Source organism: Aspergillus karnatakaensis (assembly GCF_047715665.1).
Source record: "Aspergillus karnatakaensis strain CBS 102800 unplaced genomic scaffold BJY04scaffold_99, whole genome shotgun sequence".
NCBI classification, from domain to species: Eukaryota; Fungi; Ascomycota; class Eurotiomycetes; order Eurotiales; family Aspergillaceae; genus Aspergillus; species Aspergillus karnatakaensis.
Genome location: NW_027395811.1, coordinates 54199 through 64052, shown reverse-complemented (window position 1 = coordinate 64052; position 9854 = coordinate 54199). Strand labels below are relative to the sequence as shown.

Below are 9854 nucleotides of genomic sequence, written 5' to 3'. Positions count from 1 at the left end.
TTCGATTATGATTATGTTGGGGATGTACAGATACCCTGCCGGTGTGACGTGAAGAAAGGCTGTAATCAGAGAGCGCGACGCGGATGTTGATTGTAGTAAGTGGTATAGTATGATTACGCGCTAATCTAAGACTGTAGTTACACTGAAGTCAAGTGGAGCCTTCTAGCTACTCGCATGTAGGGCTTGTGGTTGTGGTTGTCGTTGAAGAGCAGTGGCACCACCCGTGGTGCCATCCAACATTATTACTATTCTGCACTTTGCACTACACTACCACCTCTCACGAAGAAACTGACACCCATCAGCTATCCAGGACTCTTTCATCGTCAACGACTCGTCAAAGTTGTGCTCCCCGGGCCGTATTGAGAGAATTCGCTGCACGTCTGGCAGTAGCGCATCTAACCGCTTGGTAAACTCGGTAGAGCAAGTAGGTGGGACCTATCGCGCGTTAGACCGCATTATAGAGAATAACCACTGCAATGCTTACCACCGAGTCGTTCTCGCCGTGGACGATCCAGATTGGAGGACACCACTTGCGGCTCTCGATCGTCGCCAGTGCGTCGAGCCGGGGGTCTGGTTTCCTCAGCATCATGCGAGGCAGACGCCCCTGCTGCAGAATGCATGCCACTAGCCCCCACATTTCCAAGACATCTCCTCGTGTTCGCACCGTGCCCTTGGTGCGCTGCATGTAAGACCGAATCTCAACCTCTGCTTGTCGTGGTGGCGGCGGCATCGTTCCTAGGATAGGTCTTGGCCGGGACAGTTTCAGTTCAGGCACGTTGGCATACAGCGGAGCGTATAGTGTGACCACGGCCTTGATCTTTGCGTCCGGTCGCTCGAGCGCTGAATGCAGTGCCAGGGATCCGCCCGCACTGTGTCCGGCACAGAGAACGTGGTCGAGGTCCGGTCGCATCTTCCATTCTTCGGACTGTGCCAGGCCAGGAAGGGTTTCCAGGAACCAGGTCCAGAAGGCGTCCATGTCGTCCATGATTTCGGCTCCGGTGGCCTCAGGGAGAAGTCGGTAGTCTGGGGCGACAATCATGGCTTTGTGCTCAAGGGCAAATTCTAGGAGCCAGTCCGGCCACCAGCCTTCGTAGAGACGGTCTCCCACAATGAAGCCTCCGCCATGCCAATAAACGAGTACAGGTGCTGAGTCTGTTGCTGGGGCATCGTTGGGTGTGAAGACAGAGACTTGGATGGGGTGGTCGGCAACGGTGCTGTAGACCAGGTCCTTCCTGTCGAAAACTTCGAATTTACTGCGGGAGGTATTCATGGTGGACTTAAATATCTTGCAGAAGGATTGATTGGGATTGACAGAAGTTCAGAGTAGGGTTAATAAAAATGCCTTAAGGGCTCTACAAGAGGAGGGATTGGCGGCACGCTACGAACCAGCGAACTACACGACAGCAAAGGAATCTCTCATAGCTAACTAACAGAAGTGATTCTTTTAAGTCAGGGCAAATGGTGGCATCATATTGAAGGATCAGTTGCCTGAGGCGCAGTGGAACCATTGGCAAGCACATCCTCGCCGCCACGACAGTTGGGGGCTGGATAGCCAGCTGAAAGCTATAAGGCACGAGCCCTATATCTCCTCATACTGCTGATCATATCTGCAGAGGGACAAGCTGTCTCGTTGTTGCATATCGATACCCATCCAATACCCCCATTCAACATCCTTCTGCTCATTCCACACACATCATGTCGCCCAGTATCGATATCGACCTCCTCAACGGGCGCTCGCAGAGCACAGACGAGACCACCAGCTCGCCCCCCCTAAACGGCCAGGATGGGACATTCACACCCTCTACCGATGACTCTGCTAGCACTGGGGCTGCTAGCACTGGGGCTGCTAGCAATGGAGCTGGCTCCAACGACACACCGATCGCCATCTGTGGTATGGGCGTGAGACTGCCCAGCGGCATCCGCAGCCCAGGAGACCTCTTCGACTTCCTCCTGAACAAAGGCGATGCCCGCAACATCGTCCCCGCCGATCGTTACAATGTCGAGGCTTACTACGACCCAGAGGGCCGGCCAGGCACCGTCCGAACCAAGTACGGATACTACTTGGATCTCGACCTGGCCCAATTCGACGCCTCCATGTTCGGCATGTCCAACACAGAACTCACAACCCTCGACCCCAGCCAACGGCTCCTCCTCGAGGTCACCCGCGAGGCCCTCGAGAGCGCCGGAGAGGCCAACTTCCGTGGCGCCAACATTGGAACCTTTGTTGGTGACTTTACAGAAGACTGGCAGGACATGCAGAACCTTGATACCCTCAACCACCAGCCATACCTCATGCTCGGAAAGTCCGATTTCTCATTAGCGAACCGTCTCTCTTTCGAATACGACCTGTTGGGCCCCAGTGTCGTCAGCAAAACCGCCTGTTCCGCCACTGCCGAAGCCCTCTACCATGCTGTCCTGGCCATCCGCGCCGGATCCTGCCCCTCCGCCATCGTGGCCGGAGCTAATGTTATTATTACCCCTCGCACCAGTATCTCCATGTCCATGCTGGGACTGTTGGCCCCCGATGGAAACTGCAAGACATTCGACGCCAGCGCCAACGGTTTCGCTCGAGGAGAGTCTGTCTGCGCCCTTTACCTCAAGCGGTTAGACGATGCCATCCGTGACGGAAACCCCATTCGCGCGGTGATCCGTGCCTGCGAGAGTAATGCTGATGGAGGTGACGGCACGCGTACATTTGGTACGCCCAACCCTAAAGCACAAGAGACCCTCATCCGCCACACATACGCCTCGGCGGGCCTGCCTCTGAACGAAACCAAAGTCGTTGAGCTTCACGGTACGGGAACAGTGGTCGGTGACCCACTGGAGACTACTGCGATTGCCAACTGCTTTGGCGGTGATGAGGAGATCTACATTGGGTCTGTGAAGCCCAACTTGGGTCACGGAGAGGGTGCGTCTGCTCTGAGCAGTTTGATCAAGTCGGTTATGGCGTTGGAGAACAAGACGGTGCTGCCGAACATCAAGTTCAACAAGCCTAACCCAAGGAGTGAGTTTGTCCAGCCCTACCTGCAAACATTATAGCTAACCAGATAGTCCCTTGGGATCTCAACCTGAAGGTCCCGGTCGAGCCAACGCAATGGCCGGAAGGAACCCGCGAGCGTATCAGTATGAACTCTTTCGGTCTTGGAGGTTCCAACGTCCACGTCGTCATCGATTCCGCAGAGTCAATGGGTGTGCCTCCCCGTCTGGCCATCACCGACCGCATTCCCACGCAGAAGTCGCTCTTCTTTGTCTCTGGAAACACCGCGCAAGCCGTTACAGACCTTGCGACCAAGTATGGAGAGTACCTCGAGAAGAACCCTGCGAACCTCGATGCCATGGTCTACACCCTGGCTGAGCGGAGAGAGCGCTTGAAGTTGAGGAGCTTCTGCATTGCTGATGGCCTCACCGTCGGCAAGCCCGTCGCTCCGGTGGAATCCAAAGCAGTCCGTCAAGTCGCTTTCATCTTCACTGGACAGGGTGCGCAGTGGGTGGGTATGGGTCGTGAAATGCTCCAGGAAAACAAGGAGTTCGCTGCTAGCGTTAAGGAGATGGACGAGGTGCTCAAGACCATTGAGCACCCGCCCAAGTGGACCTTGGAGGAGCTTCTGCTCGCTGATGGAGCTGACAAGAACCTCTTCGGCGCGACAGATATCTCTCAGCCCATCTGTGCTGCCATCCAGATTGCCTACGTCGATGCACTTGCCGCTTGGAACATCAAGCCCAGTGCTGTCGTTGGACACTCCTCTGGAGAGGTTGCTGCCGCATACGCTGCTGGCATCCTGACCAAGCGCGAAGCCATTGTTGCTGCCTACTACCGTGGTTACGCTTGCGCACGCTGCGAGCTCCCTGGTACCATGGCCGCCGTTGGTATGGGTCGCGACGAGGTCGAGCCCTTCCTCAAGCCTGGTGTTGGCGTTGCCTGCGAGAACAGTAACGCCAGTGTCACCATCTCTGGTGACCTCGAGGCAGTGGAAGCCGCCATGGAGGACATCAAGCAGGCCAACCCTGGTGCCTTTGTGCGCCAGCTCCGCGTCCCTGTTGCTTACCACTCCCACCACATCAAGACCATTGGTGGCCTCTACAAGTCTCTTGTTGTTCCCCATCTGACGCCCCAAGCCCCGACCGTCCCCTTCTACTCTACCGTCTACGGTCGCCAGGTCCGCGAGGCCAAGGCTTTGGGTGCAGAGTACTGGCAGCTCAACATCGAGAACCCCGTTCTCTTCCGTACTGCCGTCTCGCAGATGCTCGCTGACCAGGACAACACTGCCCACCTCGAAATCGGTCCTCACTCTGCCCTTGCTGGTCCCCTGCGCCACATCTACAAGGAGACCAACCAGCAGTCCACTCAGTACACTTCGGTCGCCGAGCGTGGCCAGGACGCAGCCAATGTCTTCCTTACCTCCCTTGGAAATCTCTTCACCTTCGGTCTCAGCCCCAAGGTTCCTTATTCCCCCAACGCCTACACCCTCGGTGACCTTCCCACCTACGCCTGGAACTACGCCAACCCCTACTGGGCCGAGACTCGTGTGACTGCTGGGTGGCGATTCCGGGAGTTTGCCCGCCATGAGATCCTTGGTCAACGCATCCTCGAGAGCAGTGAGGTTGAGCCCGCCTGGCGCAACTTCATCCAAGTCCGTGACGTCCCGTGGTTGTCTGGTCATTGCGTCGAGAAGGACATTGTCTTCCCTGCTGCTGGATATCTTGCTATTGCCGGAACTGCCATCAAGCAGCTCACCGGTACAACCGCCTACAGTGTCCAGAATGTCCACATCGCGTCCGCTATGCTCCTTGAAGAGACCAAGAGTACCGAGGTGGTGACTACCCTCCGCAAGCATGCTCTGACTGCATCTTCCGACAGCAGGTGGTGGGAATTTACCATCTCCTCCGAGAACAAGGGAACCTGGCTCAAGCACTGCTGGGGTCTCGTTACTGAGGGATGCGCCGTCGCTCACCCGGCCGAGCCTGATGTTGCCCCTATGGCTCGCAAGGTCGACGCCACTCGCTGGTACCAGCAGTTGGCCAAGGCCGGTTTGAACTACAGCGACCGCTTTGTCGGACTCCAGGATATCACTGCCAGCCCCATCGAGACGGTCGCTGCCCTCAGCGTTCCTGATCGCCAGGTCGAAGGCGAGGAGTACGCCCTCCACCCCTCGACTCTTGATATCGTCCTGCAGTCATGGTCTGTCGCTGCCACCAACGGTGAGTACCGCAAGCTGGAGAGCATGTTCCTGCCTACTTTCATCGAGCAGTTCTACGTCGGTGACTGCGGCCGCCAGCAACTCCGCGTTCGCACCACAGCCAAGGAGGCCGCAGCTATTGCCCTCGGCGATGCTTACGGTCTGACCAGCGACAACCAGGTCGCTTTCGTGCTGAATGGCTTCCACGGTAGCCGCATGTCTGGTGCCTTCAAGCAGGAGCCTCCCAACACCAACGCTTGGTCTGTGCAGTGGCACCCGGTTCTCGATCTCGCGGACCCGAAGACCCTCATCCACCCTATTGCCGACCTGACCAACCCCATGATTCTCATGGAGCAGGCCTGCTTCCTGTCCGCGTTTGAGATCAACGAGGTCGCTGAGACGCTCGAGAATATTGCCCAGCCCCACTTCAAGCACTACCTTGCCGGAGTGAAGAAGCAGGTCGAACAAACCGACCGAGGCCGCGGAGTCGTCGTCCCTCACATCGCCGAGCTCAAGGCCCTCGACCGCGCCAGCCGCTGGAAGAAGCTCGAGGAGCTGATCGAGCAGACTAAGGACACCCTCGTCGAGAGCGTCGTCGTCATGCTTCACCGCATGGCCACACACATCAAGGACGTCCTCGAGGGCCGCCAGGACTTCCTCGATCTCCTACTCGCAGACGGTCTTCTCTCCGCCGTGTATAACACGTACAACGTGTGGTCCGACAACCGGGACTTCTTCCGCGTGCTCGGTCTCAACAAGCCTCAGCTGCGCGTTCTCGAGATCGGTGCGGGTACTGGTTCGCTGACTGCTGTTGCGCTGCAGTCTCTGCACTCGCCTGAGGGTGAGCGCTTGTACGCTGAGTACACCATCACCGATATCTCGGCGGGTTTCGTCAACCAGACTAAGGAGCGGTTCGCGGAGTACCAGAACTTGAGCTTTGCCGTTTGTGATATCTCTGAGGATCCGCTGGAGCATGGCTTTGAGGCTGGGTCTTATGATCTTATCCTTGCTTCTAATGTGAGTGTATCAATTGTTTATAATGAGAAAGTGCTGACGTGGAATATAGGTTCTGCACGCAACTCCCTACCTGGGCAAGACACTCGCCCACTGCCGCAGCCTCCTGAAGCCTGACGGACAGCTGTACATGCAGGAGATTACCACCGGTTAGTTCTTATCCTTCACTTGCATACTATTTACTGACCCTATAGATGCTCGCGTCTCCGATACCATTTTCGGTCTCTTCGAAGGCTGGTGGGCCGGTCTTGACGACGGCCGCATTGAGCGCCCTGTTCTCTCCGAGGCCGAATGGGACGTCAAGCTGCGCGAGTGTGGCTTCCAAGGCGTGCAGTTCGCGGTCCACGACAACCACAATCCTGACTTCTACCACGTCAGCAACATTGTTGCCCGCGCTGCCGCCGAGGATGCTGCTCCCGCCGAGGAGCATGTCACTCTCGTTAAGCCCAGCGAGTCGCTCGGTCACTTCGGGCAGGAGGTCAAGGCTGCCCTTGAGGGTAAGGGATACATCGTCGATGAGTACCTCTGGGGCTCTCAGCTGCCTGAGGAACAAATTATTATCTCGCTGATGGATGTTGATGGTCGTGCCGGGCCTCTGCTTGTTGATATCAACTCTGAGGATCTGACCAACTTCATCAACATGGCTGAGGAGGTTTCCGGAAACGCACTGGTCTGGCTGATGCGCTCGGCCCAGACTGAGTGTGTTGATCCCCAGCAGGGTCAAATGCTCGGTTTGGCGCGCTGTGCTCGCGCTGAGTTGGCTATGGACTTTGTCACTGTTGAGCTCGACCAGCTCGACAGCGCCGCCAGCCGCACTGTCGCCAACATCATCGGCCAGATCCAGCACGCAAAGGCAACCGCCACCGACCGTGACGACAGTCTCGACATTGACTCCGAGTACGTTGTCCGCAACGGCCAGGTGCTGATCAGTCGTATGCACCACATGTCCGTGAACAAGGGTCTCGCCGATGCTGCTCCTCCCGTCGACGGAAAGCATCTCACCCTCGGCCAGCCTGGTCTTCTGCAATCCATGTGCTGGACCGGCCATCGTCTTGGACCTCTGGCTCCCGGCGATATCCAGATCAAGATGAAGTACACCGGTCTGAACTTCCACGATATCGCCGAGGCAATGGGCATCATGGACCCCGAGGGTAGCTCCGACCGCGACGGCTACCATGGTCTCGGTGGTGAGGGAACGGCCTTTGTCACTGCCGTTGGCGCGGACGTCAAGCACGTCTCGGTCGGCGACCGCGTCGTCTTCATGGAGATGCCTGTCGGTGTGTTTGCAACCGAGACCCAGATCCCTGCTGGGCTTGTTGCTCGCGCGCCGGAGAACATCAACGATGAGGATCTCGCTGCGCTGACTGTGCCCTACCTTACTGTTCTGTGGTGTTTCCTTGAGAAAGCGCACTTGAAGGCCGGCCAGAATGTGCTCATCCACAGTGCCGCCGGTGGTGTCGGTATTGCTGCTATCCACGTCGCTCGCTGGATTGGCGCTGAGATCTACTGCACTGTTGGATCCCCGGATAAAATTGATTTCTTGGTCAACGAGCACGGCATCCCTCGCGAGCGCATTTTCCACTCGCGCAACGACAGCTTCGTTGCGGATGTGATGCGCGCGACTAATGGAGTCGGTATGGATGTTGTCCTCAACTCGCTCTCCGGTGAGCTGCTGCACGCATCATGGAAGTGTGTTGCCACCGAGGGCTGCATGCTCGACCTTGGAAAGCGAGACTTCCTCGGTCGTGGTCGCCTCGCCATGCGTCCTTTCACTGACAACCGTGCTTTCTTCGGTATCGATCTGGCTGCTCTCTCCATCCACGCGAAGCCCAAGGTTGCTCCTCTGCTTGACCTGATGGTGAAGCTGCTCAAGGAAGAGAAGATCCAGCCTCTGACGCCTACCACCGTCTTCGACGCAAAGGACATCCAGGACGCTTTCCGATACATGCAAAAGGGTGTCCACCGTGGCCGTATTGCCGTCCGCATGCCCACGGACCCTGACACCCTGCCCACCACCCTGCCTACTCCCGCGCCGGTCTTCAACCCCGAGGCCGCCTACGTCCTTGCCGGTGGTCTTGGTGGTCTCGGCCGCTCCGTCCTCTCCTGGATGGTCAGCCACGGCGCCCGCCTCATCGCAGTCATGTCCCCGACGGCCGGAACCCGCGCGGAGCACCAGGAATTCATTGACGAGCTCCGCCAGCGCGGCTGCGAGCTTCAATGCTATGCCGGTGACGTCGCAAAGCTCGACTTCGTGCGCGGCGTCGTCGAAAAGGTCAAGGCAACCGGCCGCCCGATCAAGGGCGCCCTGCAACTCGCTATGGTCCTCCGTGACATCGGTCTCGTCAACATGGACCACGAGCACTGGTCTGCCGCCGTCACACCCAAGGTCAAGGGAACCTGGAACCTGCACGAGGTCCTCCCTGCGGATCTCGACTTCTTCGTCATGTTCGGTTCTACCTCCGGTACGCTCGGTGCGTATGGACAAGCCAACTACGCTGCCGCCAACTCCTTCCTTGACTCCTTCACGCACTACCGCCACGGCCTCGGCCTCCCTGCCGCAGTCATCGACATCGCTGCCGTCGGTGATGTCGGCTACGTTGCTCAAACCAAGGACGTTGCCGACCGTCTCGGAAAGACTCTGAGCAAGTTCATCTCCGAGGGCGACTTCCTTAACGCGCTGCACTTGATCGTCGAACGCAGCGCGCCCAAGTTTATCCCCCCTGTCCCGTCCTCTACAACAATGCTGTACCAGGACCTCTCCCAGATGATCCTATACAACGAACTCACCCGCCCTCTCTCGGACCCGCAAAACACACAGGCCTACCGCCGCGACCCGCGTCTGTCAGTCTTCCGCAACAACCACGGCGTCGTCACCGAGACCACCGAGTCCGGTAACGAAGGTCTCCGCGGATTCTTGACATCTCTCTCCGCTGAACCCGAAAAACTCGATGACCCGGCCACGCCTCAGTACCTCGCTGAGGAAATCTCGCGACGGATCTACTCGTTCCTGATGAAGGAGGATCCGACGATCGATACCACCCAGACATTGATGTCTATGGGCGCGGACTCGCTTGTTGCGATGGAGATCCGCAACTGGTGGAAGCAGACGCTGGGAGTGGATATTACGGTGTTGGAGCTGACGAACCCCGGTAACACGATGGCGTTCCTGGGTGAGCTTGCGGTGAACAGGCTGAAGGAGAAGTGGGTGCAAAACTAGAGATTTATTTTCTTGTGTTGATATTGATATTGTTATGAGTTTTGGGAGTTATGGGTTATGATATCACGTTTTTTCTTCCTTTGTCTTGTTCCTGTTCTTGATGTTCTGTTGAGGTGCTCGTGCTACTCTACTATATATATTCGATCGGCACAATACATTAATTCAAGGATATCCCTCTTCATCTCATGACAAGCCATTCCATTAAATCATAAAGACAGTTGAAGATATATATACCCCGCTCCAAATTCAATAAACACACATACAATGCAAATCCGCCAGGACAATGGCTAACCATCACCTCCTCGGCGTACTCCACCCCTCCAACTCATGCACCTCCGCATTCGAATCTAGCTCCTGTATCGGCGTCGGCTTCTGCGTCCCAAACAGTCCCAATCCGTATGTCTGCCCCTGACTCAAATTCCTCTGATGATGGCCCTCCTCGCTCC

General features: G+C 57.0%; 2 protein-coding genes across 2 annotated transcripts; one reads left to right on the top strand and one right to left on the bottom strand.

Annotated features, from left to right (window-relative positions):
• Positions 1 to 27: 27 nt before the first annotated feature.
• BJY04DRAFT_203312 (Alpha/Beta hydrolase protein) lies at positions 28 to 1408 on the bottom strand. The gene has a single exon (XM_073713340.1). The coding sequence runs from the start codon at positions 1268 to 1270 to the stop codon at positions 446 to 448; it is 825 nt and encodes a 274-aa protein (XP_073564521.1). The 5' UTR covers positions 1271 to 1408; the 3' UTR covers positions 28 to 445.
• A 287-nt stretch (positions 1409 to 1695) lies between these two features.
• BJY04DRAFT_233401 (type I polyketide synthase) lies at positions 1696 to 9705 on the top strand (the record flags this gene model as incomplete). The annotated part of the gene is made up of 5 exons (XM_073719970.1): positions 1696 to 3004; positions 3052 to 6194; positions 6244 to 6340; positions 6386 to 7088; positions 7122 to 9705. 5 exons carry the CDS (start codon positions 1696 to 1698, stop codon positions 9406 to 9408), a joined length of 7539 nt encoding a protein of 2512 aa, XP_073564520.1. The 3' UTR covers positions 9409 to 9705.
• Between the last annotated feature and the right edge of the window lie 149 nt (positions 9706 to 9854).

Coding starts and splice junctions, on each gene's coding strand:
- BJY04DRAFT_203312 (XM_073713340.1), bottom strand. CDS start 1,270: ATGAATACCTCCCGCAGTAAATTCGAAGTTTTCGACAGGAAGGACCTG.